The sequence below is a fragment of the Pocillopora damicornis genome, chromosome 2, assembly GCF_964200805.1.
Source record: "Pocillopora damicornis chromosome 2, jaPocDami1.2, whole genome shotgun sequence".
Lineage (NCBI taxonomy): Eukaryota > Metazoa > Cnidaria > Anthozoa > Scleractinia > Pocilloporidae > Pocillopora > Pocillopora damicornis.
In genome coordinates this window covers 15,795,487-15,814,034 of record NC_142671.1, presented here as the reverse complement: position 1 = coordinate 15,814,034, position 18,548 = coordinate 15,795,487, and the positions used below count along the sequence as shown (strand labels likewise).

At 37.8% G+C, this 18,548-nt stretch overlaps 2 protein-coding genes across 2 annotated transcripts; both read right to left on the bottom strand.

The window, feature by feature from the left end:
• Window positions 1-226: 226 nt before the first annotated feature.
• LOC149050060 (titin-like) lies at window positions 227-18,313 on the bottom strand. The gene is made up of 7 exons (XM_089192079.1): window positions 18,079-18,313; window positions 17,617-17,889; window positions 14,578-14,859; window positions 13,823-14,092; window positions 1,993-2,298; window positions 1,144-1,621; window positions 227-633 (listed from the first exon to the last, which is right to left on the bottom strand). Exons 1-7 carry the CDS (start codon window positions 18,311-18,313, stop codon window positions 300-302), a joined length of 2,178 nt encoding a protein of 725 aa, XP_089048205.1. The 3' UTR covers window positions 227-299.
• On the bottom strand, window positions 6,259-6,960 carry LOC149050061 (uncharacterized). The gene is made up of 2 exons (XM_089197417.1): window positions 6,729-6,960; window positions 6,259-6,539 (listed from the first exon to the last, which is right to left on the bottom strand). Exons 1-2 carry the CDS (start codon window positions 6,958-6,960, stop codon window positions 6,259-6,261), a joined length of 513 nt encoding a protein of 170 aa, XP_089053543.1.
• Window positions 18,314-18,548: the final 235 nt, after the last annotated feature.

Sequence of the window (18,548 nt, the reverse complement as noted above, 5' to 3'; positions counted from 1 at the left end):
CATAGGAAGCGATCTTTTACACGTATAGGTCACCTTACAATGTTCTCTGACATGCGAAAAGCTCACAAACTTTTTCCAATTCAGATCCAGTTTATACTTTTACTACCCTGTCGCTGCAATTCTCGCGTGATAATGATGATGAAAAGTCTTTGCCATCTTTTCCGATGCATTGCTTTGTGGTTGTGTATGATTTTCGCGAATACCATGACTCTTCCATGACACTCACTGAATAATTGAACTTTTTAATTGTACTTTTTAAAAACCAAAACGATTACATAAGGAAGCAAACAAACCAAAACCTATAGGGTACTATAGGCACTATAGTAGTCGCTCCCTTCGGTGGACGTCTCGGTCTCTAAATATTCTTCGGTTGGAGGTGGGACGGTTGGCCCGGTAAGCGAATCGTGAGCTGGTATAATACCACTGTAATGGGGTCCGTGCCCGTACGGACTCAAAGCGGACGACGGGATACGACTGTTCATGTTCGCGTACGTATTGCTGATGGATAAGTCGTCCGCGTAAGATGGATATGCTTGGTTAGCGGATGTGTAGATGAGGTCATTTTGAATTGAGTCAATTGGTTTCTGCAATACAAGATGCTTCCTGGGTGGTCCTTCTTCAACTTCCTGATGTCTGTCATTTAAAATGTGGCAAAAAAAGATGTAACAAACAAATTCAATGCAACTTCACCACAAAAATATGTAACTAGAAAAAGGAAGAAAGTATTTCATAGCAGCTTAGAGTTTAGATACTGACTCCTTGTGTAACAGGTTCATCCGATGTACGTTCCTGAAGTCAGGTGAGGCAAAATCGATAAAGTCAGCGGTAACATTTAATTGAAAATTGTTCCATAAGCTGTGTCATGATAAAAATTATATTACATGTTCCCAAGGCTAAGATTAAATTTAAAACTGGAGATTTACACTCAAAATAGCCAGGCGATACAAATTATCATTAAAAATCCATCTAGAAATGAAGGTGGTTTTTAACCAGATATGTTTGCGAAAAGGTTAAATGTCCTTTACATGTATTTCTTTCTTACATATGGGCTTCAGATATAACCTAATTTTTGTTTCTTTGTCTTCCCTTCAATTGTAATCCGAGATAGTATTTAGTACTGTGATAACATGCTTTTTTGTTTACCTTTTTTCCTTCTTTCTCAGCCTACCAAAGTTTTTGACCAACACAAAGATTAAAAGAACCAATCCCACTCCAGCAACAGGTATAATGTACCACTCGCGGGAGAAAAATCCTAGGAAGATTTCGATGTAAACCAGAAAAGTGTTCGTGATCGCCCAAAACTCTGAATCCTCTGAATCCTCTGAAACAGCAAGGGACAAACCTTCTCCATATAGCTGCACTTCAATGATTTTTCTTATCTCGCATCTGCCCTCTTTGAGTAAAATTTCGTAGATTCCCGCTTGCTCCGGGCTTGCTTTTACTATTTCCAGCTCGGTTTTATCAGCGTTTAAAAAGGTGTAGTGAGGGTCCTTATCGTTCACCAATTCTTCACCATGCGTCCAAAATAAGGCGCCCAGGTCTGATTTCTCAACTTTCAACATAGCAGAATCCTCAGCCTTTATTTTAATAGGACTCTCAACCGAGGTATTCAGGAATACATCTGCAGAATAGTAGAATTGGGATGATTAAATTGTCTGTCCTTTTAAAAGTATGATTGTTGGATTATTTTGACAATAAAACGCGCCACAATAAACCATCTATGGCAAACTAAATCCAAATGATTAAATTATCTCGAAAATCGAGTGACAATCATTTGCATCCGTTAAGGTCATACAAACATAATTTAGTAAACTTAAACATTTGAACAAAAAAAAGAAGATAAAAATAAATGAGATAGAGGGGAATAACTAAGATGAGAGAGAAAATAATACGGAGAAGAGGAGAAAGAAATGAAGGAAGAGGACAGATGGGTAAATATTTGTGTACGGGAAAGGGTAAGGACGTTTTCAATTCATAAGTAAATTTTCTTACCACTAACTCTTAAAACAACAGAAGTAAAGGAGTATACAGAGTCGACAGGTGACCCATTCTGCATTAAAACTGCAAAGGCGGTGTAGTTTCCAGAGTGAGAAGGTAAAGCATTGTGGACATACAGCGCCGTATTATTCATCCGCAGAGAAAAATGCTCGTTTTCGTGTACTTCAGGAACCATGTTATGACTCCAAATAACGTGGAAATCATAGCCATGAAAATTGCTGTTAACTTCTACTGCAAAGGAAGCTTTTTCACCAACACAGATGTCTAAATGAGAGTTCATCGACCAAATTTTGATTTCCCCTGTGGTATGAATGTATAATCAGCATAAGAAAAAACAGTCGCTGGCTATTCTAAACTTTATATTTACTTCATTTTGACCTATCACAACTTCCGGGAGCTTGAAAAAAATGACCAAACAATACAGACCTGTTTGGACTCGAATTTCTTTACGTTTCACACATCCGCCCTCTTTGAGGAAAACCTCATAAACTCCTGCCTGCTCCGGGCCTGCATCAGAAATTTCCAACTCGGTTTTTCTGGGAGTCAAAAAGGTGAGGTGAGGTTCGCCACCAGACAATAGGTTTCCATTGTGCTTCCAATCTAAGGTGCCCAAATCTGATTTCTCTACTTTCAAGATAGTGTTATCACCAACCTGTACGATAACCGGACTTTTGACCAAAGTGTTTAGGTAGAGATCTGCAAAATTGATTCGGAAGCCAGAAAACTTGCCATTTCTGCTTACCATAAACACGATTTATGATACGTTCTTATCAATGAAACACATTACCAACGCTGATCTGAGGTGTAACAAATATTAGCATATGAATTATGATGTTAATGAGATGCCTAGCTTTATTCCTTCTAATGAAATAAAATATAGAGTAGGAAAAGGAAACAAAGTTAGGAAATGAGGAAAAATTAAGAAGGGAGGCGAAAAAAAAGGATGGGAGGGGTGGGTGGATGGATGGGCAAACGGATGGATGGACATACCGATTGCAGATGGATTAGACATTCAGATGGAGAAATAAATAAATGGATGGATGAAAGGAAGGAAGGAAGAAGAGAGGATTCCATGTACAGAATTGAAAAGAATAAAACTGTCGCAAAGGTCTGTATGATGTTTCCTAAGAGACTATATTATGTTTGCAAGTAGCAATGATCTTACCACGAACTTTCAACTCAAACGAAATGGACTGAACCATATACCACTCTTTAGTTTTAACATAAAAAGTATATACTCCAGCATGTATAGCTGAAGCGTTAATTATATTCAGAATTTTCCCACCCGCCTTCTCCTCAAAATGTTCATTTTTCGGCAAGTATAAGTGTTGTTGTCCCCAGTAGTATCTAAGGTTATATAAATCGCCGGTTAAATCGATCTTGAAAGAAGCGTTTCCACCAACACAGACGTCGTCAACAGAACTCAACGATGAAAGTTTACTGCGGTGTTAAAACAACATTGATGAGTGTGAGGTATGATTTCACAGCTATGTCACCGTGAACTTCGCCTTTCAACGCTAAGAAAGATGACACACTTTGCTTTCATCGACTGAATCACTATCATTGCATATTTGTAGGATTTCGATGCACATAGCTGATTTTTGCAATGGGGCTGGCCTACAAAAGGTGGAATGCCAATTTTAGAGATAAATTTTTAATGAGAGTGGTAATTATGGCCTCATTTTAAACCTTGTGACAGCTACAAGTCCCACTTATTTGAGAGATGCCCATATTCCTGATCAAAATGCAGAAAAAGAAAACTCGCCTATGAGCCAAGAAATAAGAAAGCTGTTCGTTCCGTAAGACAACAATTAACCGGGAAAATATAAAACGTATAAACATAGAGCGCAATTATCCTGCGATATTGTACAGTTAGTTATTTTGTACTGTAAAACACCTGTTTAACCGGTCGGCTGCGCCCGCTACGCTTCTTTATCCTCATAGCATTTCCCGCCTTCCAAGAAATGACACTTGGCACCAAAAGAGGGGTTGGATAATAAATAACTTATTAGACCTTTTAGTGTGAAATATTGCTTAGATTTTTTTACTCGTTGTTTGTATTTTGATAAGCCTAAAGGTGCTCGTCAAAATACGGTACAACTCGTAAAAATACTCAGCGATACTACACACCAAAATGTCTAATAAGATATATATATATTCTGATTGCAGTTATATCATTGGTTTTAGAGGAGAAGTTTGTAGCATTATGTCTCCATAATACTGGAAAGCAATTACGACTGTTATATGCTGGCTATTCTTAAGCGCAATTTAGTAAGTGTTATCATCCGTGTTACTTATTTGAATAGCCAGAACAAGCTATCTCAACTGAGTAAAGGGGGTAAGTTTCTAAAGATACTGTGGTGCTACGTCGGTACGAGAGTATAACAGGGTAATATCGACTAAGTTGATAACGTGAATTGGTCAAAGTAAAGAATTTCAAAGTTGGCGTTTCGAGCGTAAGCTCTTCGTCAGAGCGAATGGAGGAATTGTGGGTTGTATGTGTGTTATTATGCAAAAAAGGGGGTTACGCTATTGGTGTAAATATGGTGACGGGAAAACAAAAATCAATTAGTTGAATGAAAAGCGCTCGTTGATACCGGAGGCATTAGGAGTGCTGATTTGAAAGATAAAGTTTTTGGTTTAAAGATTTGCGACTTTCTGAACTACCTAGATGTAGGGAAAGGCTGCGAATTGTCATATGCTGCTTAGAATGATAAGGGAGATTTAGAGTCTAGCGACTGATTTGGATGCGTCCATGTCATATCTTTCTGCGTCGCGAAGGTGTTCTCGGAATTGGTCATCTAAAAGTCTTCCTGTTTTACCAATGTATAACTTTTTTAAATAAGTGCAAGTTATGCCATAGATGACATCGGCAGAGGTGCTCGTGAAGTGATCAGTGACCTTGATGGATCTCTTGGGTCCCAACCTTTTCTCAACGTTATGAATGAATGGAAAAGTTTTGCACCGTGCGCGAGTGCATTTGACAGTTCCAGGTTAGTCATTGGTTTGAAATCAACTTTTGAACAAAAAGCTGCCTATTTGTTTTTTACGCGTTTAAATGAAATTATGGAGGTTGCGAAAAGACAGTGCCAGTTTCTGAATCTTTTTTATGTAACCTAAACTACGTAAACGACGAAGACTGAGAAACTGTAAAAAAAGTATAGAGTTCTTGATATGTAATGGATGCGAAGATGAATACAACAAGTAACTATGTGAATTTGTAGGTTTGTAGTAGTGCATAGACCGTTGCCTTCAATTAAAATTTTGATGTCTAGAAAAACCGAAGAAGTGTCGGAAATTTCCCAGGTATAATTCAGAGCCGGAGAAGAAAAATTGACAGCGCTTATAAATTGAGTGAGTTCCTCTCTGATAGAGGAGGTAGCTCCGATGCAGTCGTTAATGAAGCGACCGTAGAGTTCAGGTTTTGAGCCGTTGTACTGACCGAAAATTGGTCGTTTATCGTGTTTTTGACGATGTTTTAGTTGATGAAAGTGAGACCTTTGCTTACTTTTTCATAACAAGAGGTGTCAGAAAGTTACCGCAAAGCCTCTTCTTGGTAGAGTTCGGCCTCCCTAACAACGACTGCGCCTCCTTTTCGGCCGCTTTGATAACTGTGTCTTTGTGTTCTTTTAGACTTTTTAGTGCCAACCATTCTTCCGAAGAAAGGCTGGAAAATTTGGCGTTTCGATTGAATTTAAGTTTGTTAATATCGTGATAACATTTTTTTCATTAAAAAATCTTAAGATGCGAATTGACCCTCTGGGAGAGTCCATTTCGACTGAAGTGTTTTGAAAAGCATCTTTGTTCGACGTGTTAAAATCGTCTTCCTTATCGTAAAAAAGGCATTTAACTGAACGCGGCGAAGGATATTTTCAACATCTTGCTTAAATGAAAATTGGTCGGGTTTTTCGGAAATGGGAACAAAATTTAAGCCCTTACTAAGAACTGATCTTCCTTCGCCGCGGAACTTTTCAACGCCTTGCTTAACTGAAATTTTGTTAGGCTTTTTGGAAAAGAGAACAAAATTTAAGCCCTCACTGAGAACTGAATTAAACTTATCTTCCTTCGCCGCGTTCGAACTACAATTAGCGTAGCTCCATTTCTGCATATAAACACACACAGTTCGTTTATTCCTCTACCCGCTCTGACAAAGGGCTGACGCTCCAAAAAATCGGCTTTAAAACTCTTTTCGGTGGCCAATTTACGATATCAACTCAGTTGATAATACTAAATTACCCGATCTCAACTGAGCTTACTAACTCACAAACCTATTATATCCACATTAATTTCTTTCTGCAACTTGCATTCGCCTTCTCTGAGTGTAACCTCGTATTTACCCCCATGCTCCGCTCGGGCATTAGAAATTAGTAGTTGGGTTTTACTTGGATTTAAAAAATTTAAACCAGGTTCCTTGCCGTACACATCCTTTCCATCATGCGTCCATGATAAAAAGCCCAACTGTGATTTCTCAACTTTCAAGATGGTTGAAGTTGTACGCATTATCCTTACGGTATCCGGGACAAGACGTTTTAAGTGGACTTCTGTAAGATAGAGATAGAAGAGTACTTTTCGTTTCATGGTATTGATGGAATTGAAATTGTGCTATTTGATAACAAAAATAGAGAAGTTAAAAGATTTGGGAGGGAGGATCGAAGAAAGACCACTGATATCTTTACAATTACTTTGTTCTTTGAAAGGGCACGGAACAGTTTGTATAAAAGTAATCTTACCTCGCACTGTCAAAAGGAACTGTGTTGCGCCAAGTTTACGACCATCATTCTTTCGATAAACAGTTGCATGGTACCATCCTGAATGAACAGGCAAGGCGTCGTATACAACAAGATATATTCCTCCATATCCTATACCATAATGCCCTCCGTTCTTGACGTATTCATTTTTGTAACGCCAGCGTACGTTGACATCATCTTCATGTCCAGAAATATTTACTCTGAGTTTAGGCATTTGACCAGCACAAACATCAACATTTGGGTCGTGTGACCAAACTTTATAGCGTTCCCCTTCTATTAGAGAAATAAACTTATAAGTATATAATCATAACAATAAAACTTTATTTAAACACAGTAAATACCTAAAGCCAGAGGCTTGTGGGGTCGTGTTAAAACAAAATTAATATGACATAAATAATATTAATAAATAATATATATAAATTTTTATAAAACTTCTTTTAAATATTAAAGTAATATATGTCTCAGACACTTCTAAGCAGTCACTCCGAATCCAACAAACACCAACAAAAACCGATAGTTTATTGATTTCTATGGATATTCGTCGAACTCAGAATGGCTGCCCAACAGTGTCTGATGGTTAAGTCAATCAATCCCAATAAGATATTTAAACATTGTTTTAAGATTGACTCAACCATATCTCAAGAATACATATACGTATCGTTATATTTTGGTTTACACTGATCAGTTAAACCATCAAAATTAAAATAAAAGAAATCACGTGACTTAGTTAAAAGTTTACAGAGATGCTTTGTACTCTTATAGTCTACGTAAATATCATTCTGGTTCTAGAGAAGAGTCTTTCAAGTCGTGGAATACTTTCTTTATTCCTGAAAGGAATAATCGTTTTTCGTCTTTGAATTTTCTCTTACCAGAGAAAGGGCCCTTTTCGGAGCAAAATTTGGTGATAGGGTAAGGAATTAACACACAAAAAGGGCACTAGGGCCTGCATTATTCTTAGCTGTTGTCAGTCTGCAACGGAATCAGGACCAATCATTGATTTTTCAGTGTACACTTTTGGTGTTTCAAAGAAAATTACAACCATAGCTTCCCCGAAATCATGTCTTACTCTGACACTTTGTAGAGCCCGTACGACCATAATGTTTTAGAGTCCACCAGTGTCAGACCATGCAACGCATAAAGTGAACTGCCGGATAAACCACGAGATAAAGTTAAATTTAAAAAAGGCCAATACTTGGGAAAAACTTAAGGTTAATATAATGCAGCATAAAGGAAAAAATATTCAAATCATGTCATTTCACGGGAATAACTCTCATTACCACAGCGGTTACTAATTTTAGGTTTGTACTTTCAACTTCACAACTTCCGGGAGCTTGAAAAAAATGACCAAACAATACAGACCTGTTTGGACTCGAATTTCTTTACGTTTCACACATCCGCCCTCTTTGAGGAAAACCTCATAAACTCCTGCCTGCTCCGGGCCTGCATCAGAAATTTCCAACTCGGTTTTTCTGGGAGTCAAAAAGGTGAGGTGAGGTTCGCCACCAGACAATAGGTTTCCATTGTGCTTCCAATCTAAGGTGCCCAAATCTGATTTCTCTACTTTCAAGATAGTGTTATCACCAACCTGTACGATAACCGGACTTTTGACCAAAGTGTTTAGGTAGAGATCTGCAAAATTGATTCGGAAGCCAGAAAACTTGCCATTTCTGTTTACCATAAACACGATTTATGATACGTTCTTATCAATGAAACACATTACCAACGCTGATCTGAGGTGTAACAAATATTAGCATATGAATTATGATGTTAATGAGATGCCTAGCTTTATTCCTTCTAATGAAATAAAATATAGAGCAGGAAAAGGAAACAAAGTTAGGAAATGAGGAAAAATTAAGAAGGGAGGCGAAAAAAAAGGATGGGAGGGGTGGGTGGATGGATGGGCAAACGGATGGATGGGCAAACGGATGGATGGACATACCGATTGCAGATGGATTAGACATTCAGATGGAGAAATAAATAAATGGATGGATGAAAGGAAGGAAGGAAGAAGAGAGGATTCCATGTACAGAATTGAAAAGAATAAAACTGTCGCAAAGGTCTGTATGATGTTTCCTAAGAGACTATATTATGTTTGCAAGTAGCAATGATCTTACCACGAACTTTCAACTCAAACGAAATGGACTGAACCAAATACCACTCTTTAGTTTTAACATAAAAAGTATATACTCCAGCATGTATAGCTGAAGCGTTGATTATATTCAGAATTTTCCCATCCGCCTTCTCCTCAAAATGTTCATTTTTCGGCAAGTATGAGTGTTGTTGTCCCCAGTAGTATGTAAGGTTATATAAATCGCCGGTTAAATCGATCTTGAAAGAAGCGTTTCCACCAACACAGACGTCGTCAACAGAACTCAACGATGAAAGTTTAAAGTTTCCTGCGGTGTTAAAACAACATTGATGAGTGTGAGGTATGATTTCACAGCTATGTCACCGTGAACTTCGCCTTTCAACGCTGAGAAAGATGACACACTTTGCTTTCATCGACTGAATCACTATCATTGCATATTTGTAGGATTTCGATGCACCTAGCTGATTTTTGCAATGGGGCTGGCCTACAAAAGGTGGAATGCCAATTTTAGAGATAAATTTTTAAAGAGAGTGGTAATTATGGCCTCATTTTAAACCTTGTGACAGCTACAAGTCCCACTTATTTGAGAGATGCCCATATTCCTGATCAAAATGCAGAAAAAGAAAACTCGCCTATGAGCCAAGAAATAAGAAAGCTGTTCGTTCCGTAAGACAACAATTAACCGGGAAAATATCAAACGTATAACCATAGAGCGCAATTATCCTGCGATATTGTACAGTTAGTTATTTTGTACTGTAAAACACCTGTTTAACCGGTCGGCTGCGCCCGCTACGCTTCTTTATCCTCATAGCATTTCCCGCCTTCCAAGAAATGACACTTGGCACCAAAAGAGGGGTTGGATAATAAATAACTTATTAGACCTTTTAGTGTGAAATATTGCTTAGATTTTTTTACTCGTTGTTTGTATTTTGATAAGCCTAAAGGTGCTCGTCAAAATACGGTACAACTCGTAAAAATACTCAGCGATACTACACACCAAAATGTCTAATAAGATATATATATTCTGATTGCAGTTATATCATTGGTTTTAGAGGAGAAGTTTGTAGCATTATGTCTCCATAATACTGGAAAGCAATTACGACTGTTATATGCTGGCTATTCTTAAGCGCAATTTAGTAAGTGTTATCATCCGTGTTACTTATTTGAATAGCCAGAACAAGCTATCTCAACTGAGTAAAGGGGGTAAGTTTCTAAAGATACTGTGGTGCTACGTCGGTAGGAGAGTATAACAGGGTAATATCGACTAAGTTGATAACGTGAATTGGTCAAAGTAAAGAATTTCAAAGCTGGCGTTTCGAGCGTAAGCTCTTCGTCAGAGCGAATGGAGGAATTGTGGGTTGTATGTGTGTTATTATGCAAAAAAGGGGGTAACGCTATTGGTGAAAATATGGTGACGGGAAAACAAAAATCAATTAGTTGAATGAAAAGCGCTCGTTGATACCGGAGGCATTAGGAGTGCTGATTTGAAAGATAAAGTTTTTGGTTTAAAGATTTGCGACTTTCTGAACTACCTAGATGTAGGGAAAGGCTGCGAATTGTCATATGCTGCTTAGAATGATAAGGGAGATTTAGAGTCTAGCGACTGATTTGGATGCGTCCATGTCATATCTTTCTGCGTCACGAAGGTGTTCTCGGAATTGGTCATCTAAAAGTCTTCCTGTTTCACCAATGTATAACTTTTTTAAATAAGTGCAAGTTATGCCATAGATGACATCGGCAGAGGTGCTCGTGAAGTGATCAGTGACCTTGATGGATCTCTTGGGTCCCAACCTTTTCTCAACGTTATGAATGAATGGAAAAGTTTTGCACCGTGAGCGAGTGCATTTGACAGTTCCAGGTTAGTCATTGGTTTGAAATCAACTTTTGACCAAAAAGCTGCCTATTTGTTTTTTACGCGTTTAAATGAAATTATGGAGGTTGCGAAAAGACAGTGCCAGTTTCTGAATCTTTTTTATGTAACCTAAACTACGTAAACGACGAAGACTGAGAAACTGTAAAAAAAGTATAGAGTTCTTGATATGTAATGGATGCGAAGATGAATACAACAAGTAACTATGTGAATTTGTAGGTTTGTAGTAGTGCATAGACCGTTGCCTTCAATTAAAATTTTGATGTCTAGAAAAACCGAAGAAGTGTCGGAAATTTCCCAGGTATAATTCAGAGCCGGAGGAGAGAAATTGACAGCGCTTATAAATTGAGTGCGTTCCTCTCTGGTAGAGGAGGTAGCTCCGATGCAGTCGTTAATGAAGCGACCGTAGAGTTCAGGTTTTGAGCCGTTGTACTGACCGAAAATTGGTCGTTTATCGTGTTTTTGGCGATGTTTTAGTTGATGAAAGTGAGACCTTTGTCAACTTTTTCATAACAAGAGGTGTCAGAAAGTTACCGCAAAGCCTCTTCTTGGTAGAGTTCGGCCTCCCTAACAACGACTGCGCCTCCTTTTCGGCCGCTTTGATAACTGTGTCTTTGCGTTCTTTTAGACTTTTTAGTGCCAACCATTCTTCCGAAGAAAGGCTGAAAAATTTGGCGTTTCGATTGAATTTAAGTTTGTTAATATCGTGATAACATTTTTTTCATTAAAAAATCTTAAGATGCGAATTGACCCTCTGGGAGAGTCCATTTCGACTGAAGTGTTTTGAAAAGCATCTTTGTTCGACGTGTTAAAATCGTCTTCCTTATCGTAAAAAAGGCATTTAACTGAATGCAGCGAAGGATATTTTCAACATCTTGCTTAAATGAAAATTGGTCGGGTTTTTCGGAAATGGGAACAAAATTTAAGCCCTTACTAAGAACTGATCTTTCTTCGCCGCGGAACTTTTCAACGCCTTGCTTAACTGAAATTTTGTTAGGCTTTTTGGAAAAGAGAACAAAATTTAAGCCCTCACTGAGAACTGAATTAAACTTATCTTCCTTCGCCGCGTTCGAACTACAATTAGCGTAGCTCCATTTCTGCATATAAACACACACAGTTCGTTTATTCCTCTACCCGCTCTGACAAAGGGCTGACGCTCCAAAAATCGGCTTTAAAACTCTTTTCGGTGGCCAATTTACGATATCAACTCAGTTGATAATACTAAATTACCCGATCTCAACTGAGCTTACTAACTCACAAACCTATTATATCCACATTAATTTCTTTCTGCAACTTGCATTCGCCTTCTCTGAGTGTAACCTCGTATTTACCCCCATGCTCCGCTCGGGCATTAGAAATTAGTAGTTGGGTTTTACTTGGATTTAAAAAATTTAAACCAGGTTCCTTGCCGTACACATCCTTTCCATTATGCGTCCATGATAAAAAGCCCAACTGTGATTTTTCAACTTTCAAGATGGTTGAAGTTGCACGCATTATCTTTACGGTATCCGGGACAAGACGTTTTAAGTGGACTTCTGTAAGATAGAGATAGAAGAATACTTTTCGTTTCATGGTATTGATAGAATTGAAATTGTGCTATTTGATAACAAAAATAGAGAAGTTAAAAGATTTGGGAGGGAGGATCGAAGAAAGACCACTGATATCTTTACAATTACTTTGTTCTTTGAAAGGGCACGGAACAGTTTGTATAAAAGTAATCTTACCTCGCACTGTCAAAAGGAACTGTGTTGCGCCAAGTTTACGACCATCATTCTTTCGATAAACAGTTGCATAGTACCATCCTGAATGAACAGGCAAGGCGTCGTATACAACAAGATATATTCCTCCATATCCTATACCATAATGCCCTCCGTTCTTGACGTATTCATTTTTGTAACGCCAGCGTACGTTGACATCATCTTCATGTCCAGAAATATTTACTCTGAGTTTAGGCATTTGACCAGCACAAGCATCAACATTTGGGTCGTGTGACCAAACTTTATAGCGTTCCCCTTCTATTAGAGAAATAAACTTATAAGTATATAATCATAATAATAAAACTTTATTTAAACACAGTAAATACCTAAAGCCAGAGGCTTGTGGGGTCGTGTTAAAACAAAATTAATATGACATAAATAATATTAATAAATAATATATATAAATTTATCTAAAAATATAAAAATTTATATACAACTTCTTTTAAATATTAAAGTAATATATGTCTCAGACACTTCTAAGCAGTCACTCCGAATCCAACAAACACCAACAAAAACCGATAGTTTATTGATTTCTATGGATATTCGTCGAACTCAGAATGGCTGCCCAACAGTGTCTGATGGTTAAGTCAATCAATCCCAATAAGATATTTAAACATTGTTTTAAGATTGACTCGACCATATCTCAAGAATACATATACGTATCGTTATATTTTGGTTTACACTGATCAGTTAAACCATCAAAATTAAAATAAAAGAAATCACGTGACTTAGTTAAAAGTTTACAGAGATGCTTTGTACTCTTATAGTCTACGTAAATATCATTCTGGTTCTAGAGAAGAGTCTTTCAAGTCGTGGAATACTTTCTTTATTCCTGAAAAGAATAATCTTTTTTCGTCTTTGAATTTTCTCTTACCAGAGAAAGGGCCCTTTTCGGAGCAAAATTTGGTGATAGGGTAAGGAATTAACACACAAAAAGGGCACTAGGGCCTGCATTATTCTTAGCTGTTGTCAGTCTGCAACGGAATCAGGACCAATCATTGATTTTTCGGTGTACACTTTTGGTGTTTCAAAGAAAATTACAACCATAGCTTCCCCGAAATCATGTCTTACTCTGACACTTTGTAGAGCCCGTACGACCATAATGTTTTAGAGTCCACCAGTATCAGACTATGCAACGCATAAAGTGAACTGCCGGATAAACCACGAGATAAAGTTAAATTTAGGGCAAATACTTGGGAAAAACTTAAGGTTAATATAATGCAGCATAACGGAAAAAATATTCAAATCATGTCATTTCACGGGAATAACTCTCATTACCACAGCGGTTACTAATTTTAGGTTTGTACTTTCAACTTCACAACTTCCGGGAGCTTGAAAAAAATGACCAAACAATACAGACCTGTCTGGACTCGAATTTCTTTACGTTTCACACATCCGCCCTCTTTGAGGAAAACCTCATAAACTCCTGCCTGCTCCGGGCCTGCATCAGAAATTTCCAACTCGGTTTTTCTGGGAGTCAAAAGGGTGAGGTGAGGTTCGCCACCAGACAATAGGTTTCCATTGTGCTTCCAATCTAAGGTGCCCAAATCTGATTTCTCTACTTTCAAGATAGTGTTATCACCAACCTGTACGATAACCGGACTTTTGACCAAAGTGTTTAGGTAGAGATCTGCAAAATTGATTCGGAAGCCAGAAAACTTGCCATTTCTGCTTACCATAAACACGATTTATGATACGTTCTTATCAATGAAACACATTACCAACGCTGATCTGAGGTGTAACAAATATTAGCATATGAATTATGATGTTAATGAGATGCCTAGCTTTATTCCTTCTAATGAAATAAAATATAGAGCAGGAAAAGGAAACAAAGTTAGGAAATGAGGAAAAATTAAGAAGGGAGGCGAAAAAAAAGGATGGGAGGGGTGGGTGGATGGATGGGCAAACGGATGGATGGGCAAACGGATGGATGGACATACCGATTGCAGATGGATTAGACATTCAGATGGAGAAATAAATAAATGGATGGATGAAAGGAAGGAAGGAAGAAGAGAGGATTCCATGTACAGAATTGAAAAGAATAAAACTGTCGCAAAGGTCTGTATGATGTTTCCTAAGAGACTATATTATGTTTGCAAGTAGCAATGATCTTACCACGAACTTTCAACTCAAACGAAATGGACTGAACCAAATACCACTCTTTAGTTTTAACATAAAAAGTATATACTCCAGCATGTATAGCTGAAGCGTTGATTATATTCAGAATTTTCCCATCCGCCTTCTCCTCAAAATGTTCATTTTTCGGCAAGTATGAGTGTTGTTGTCCCCAGTAGTATGTAAGGTTATATAAATCGCCGGTTAAATCGATCTTGAAAGAAGCGTTTCCACCAACACAGACGTCGTCAACAGAACTCAACGATGAAAGTTTAAAGTTTCCTGCGGTGTTAAAACAACATTGATGAGTGTGAGGTATGATTTCACAGCTATGTCACCGTGAACTTCGCCTTTCAACGCTGAGAAAGATGACACACTTTGCTTTCATCGACTGAATCACTATCATTGCATATTTGTAGGATTTCGATGCACCTAGCTGATTTTTGCAATGGGGCTGGTCTACAAATGGTAGAATGCCAATTTTAGAGATAAATTTTTAAAGAGAGTGGTAATTATGGCCTCATTTTAAACCTTGTGACCGCTACAAGTCCCACTTATTTGAGAGATGCCCATATTCCTGATCAAAATGCAGAAAAAGAAAACTCGCCTATGAGCCAAGAAATAAGAAAGCTGTTCGTTCCGTAAGACAACAATTAACCGGGAAAATATCAAACGTATAACCATAGAGCGCAATTATCCTGCGATATTGTACAGTTAGTTATTTTGTACTGTAAAACACCTGTTTAACCGGTCGGCTGCGCCCGCTACGCTTCTTTATCCTCATAGCATTTCCCGCCTTCCAAGAAATGACACTTGGCACCAAAAGAGGGGTTGGATAATAAATAACTTATTAGACCTTTTAGTGTGAAATATTGCTTAGATTTTTTCCTCGTTGTTTGTATTTTGATAAGCCTAAAGGTGCTCGTCAAAATACGGTACAACTCGTAAAAATACTCAGCGATACTACACACCAAAATGTCTAATAAGATATATATATTCTGATTGCAGTTATATCATTGGTTTTAGAGGAGAAGTTTGTAGCATTATGTCTCCATAATACTGGAAAGCAATTACGACTGTTATATGCTGGCTATTCTTAAGCGCAATTTAGTAAGTGTTATCATCCGTGTTACTTATTTGAATAGCCAGAACAAGCTATCTCAACTGAGTAAAGGGGGTAAGTTTCTAAAGATACTGTGGTGCTACGTCGGTAGGAGAGTACAACAGGGTAATATCGACTAAGTTGATAACGTGAATTGGTCAAAGTAAAGAATTTCAAAGCTGGCGTTTCGAGCGTAAGCTCTTCGTCAGAGCGAATGGAGGAATTGTAGGTTGTATGTGTGTTATTATGCAAAAAAGGGGGTTACGCTATTGGTGAAAATATGGTGACGGGAAAACAAAAATCAATTAGTTGAATGAAAAGCGCTCGTTGATACCGGAGGCATTAGGAGTGCTGATTTGAAAGATAAAGTTTTTGGTTTAAAGATTTGCGACTTTCTGAACTACCTCTGCGAATTGTCATATGCTGCTTAGAATGATAAGGGAGATTTAGAGTCTAGCGACTGATTTGGATGCGTCCATGTCATATCTTTCTGCGTCGCGAAGGTGTTCTCGGAGTTGGTCATCTAAAAGTCTTCCTGTTTCACCAATGTATAACTTTTTTAAATAAGTGCAAGTTATGCCATAGATGACATCGGCAGAGGTGCTCGTGAAGTGATCAGTGACCTTGATGGATCTCTTGGGTCCCAACCTTTTCTCAACGTTATGAATGAATGGAAAAGTTTTGCACCGTGCGCGAGTGCATTTGACAGTTCCAGGTTAGTCATTGGTTTGAAATCAACTTTTGACCAAAAAGCTGCCTATTTGTTTTTTACGCGTTTAAATGAAATTATGGAGGTTGCGAAAAGACAGTGCCAGTTTCTGAATCTTTTTTACGTAACCTAATCTACGTAAACGACGAAGACTGAGAAACTGTAAAAAAAGTATAGAGTTCTTGATATGTAATGGATGCGAAGATGAATACAACAAGTAACTATGTGAATTTGTAGGTTTGTAGTAGTGCATAGACCGTTGCCTTCAATTAAAATTTTGATGTCTAGAAAAACCGAAGAAGTGTCGGAAATTTCCCAGGTATAATTCAGAGCCGGAGGAGAGAAATTGACAGCGCTTATAAATTGAGTGAGTTCCTCTCTGATAGAGGAGGTAGCTCCGATGCAGTCGTTAATGAAGCGACCGTAGAGTTCAGGTTTTGAGCCGTTGTACTGACCGAAAATTGGTCGTTTATCGTGTTTTTGACGATGTTTTAGTTGATGAAAGTGAGACCGTTTTCATAACAAGAGGTGTCAGAAAGTTACCGCAAAGCCTCTTCTTGGTAGAGTTCGGCCTCCCTAACAACGACTGCGCCTCCTTTTCGGCCGCTTTGATAACTGTGTCTTTGCGTTCTTTTAGACTTTTTAGTGCCAACCATTCTTCCGAAGAAAGGCTGGAAAATTTGGCGTTTCGATTGAATTTAAGTTTGTTAATATCGTGATAACATTTTTTTCATTAAAAAATCTTAAGATGCGAATTGACCCTCTGGGGGAGTCCATTTCGACTGAAGTGTTTTGAAAAGTATTTTTGTTCGAGGTGTTAAAATCGTCTTCCTTATCGTAAAAAAGGCATTTAACTGAACGCGGCGAAGGATATTTTCAACATCTTGCTTAAATGAAAATTGGTCGGGTTTTTCGGAAATGGGAACAAAATTTAAGCCCTTACTAAGAACTGATCTTCCTTCGCCGCGGAACTTTTCAACGCCTTGCTTAACTGAAATTTTGTTAGGCTTTTTGGAAAAGAGAACAAAATTTAAGCCCTCACTGAGAACTGAATTAAACTTATCTTCCTTCGCCGCGTTCGAACTACAATTAGCGTAGCTCCATTTCTGCAAAGGGCTGACGCTCCAAAAATCGGCTTTAAAACTCTTTTCGGTGGCCAATTTACGATATCAACTCAGTTGATAATACTAAATTACCCGATCTCAACTGAGCTTACTAACTCACAAACCTATTATATCCACATTAATTTCTTTCTTCAACTTGCATTCGCCTTCTCTGAGTATAACTTCGTATTTACCCCCATGCTCCGCTCGGGCATTAGAAATTAGTAGTTGGGTTTTACTTGGATTTAAAAAATTGAAACCAGGTTCCTTGTAGGACACATCCTTTCCATTATGCGTCCATGATAAAAAGCCCAACTGTGATTTCTCAACTTTCAAGATGGTTGAAGTTGTACGCATTATCCTTACGGTATCCGGGACAAGACGTTTTAAGTGGACTTCTGTAAGATAGAGATAGAAGAGTACTTTTCGTTTCATGGTATTGATAGAATTGAAATTGTGCTATTTGATAACAAAAATAGAGAAGTTAAAAGATTTGGGAGGGAGGATCGAAGAAAGACCACTGATATCTTTACAATTACTTTGTTCTTTGAAAGGGCACGGAACAGTTTGTATAAAAGTAATCTTACCTCGCACTGTCAAAAGGAACTGTGTTCCGCCAAGTTTACGACCATCATTCTTTCGATAAACAGTTGCATGGTACCATCCTGAATGAACAGGCAAGGCGTCGTATACAACAAGATATATTCCTCCATATCCTTTACCATAATGCCCTCCGTTCTTGACGAGTTTATTTTTGTAACGCCAGAGTACGTTGACATCATCTTCATGTTCACCAGAAATCTTTACTCTGAGTTTAGGCATTTGACCAGCACAAGCATCAACAGTTGGGTCGAGTGACCAAACTTTATAGCATTCCCCTTCTATTAGAGAAATAAACTTATAAGTATATAATCATAATAATAAAACTTTATTTAAACACAGTAAATACCTAAAGCCAGAGGCTTGTGGGGTCGTGTTAAAACAAAATTAATATGACATAAATAATATTAATAAATAATATATATAAATTTTTATAAAACTTCTTTTAAATATTAAA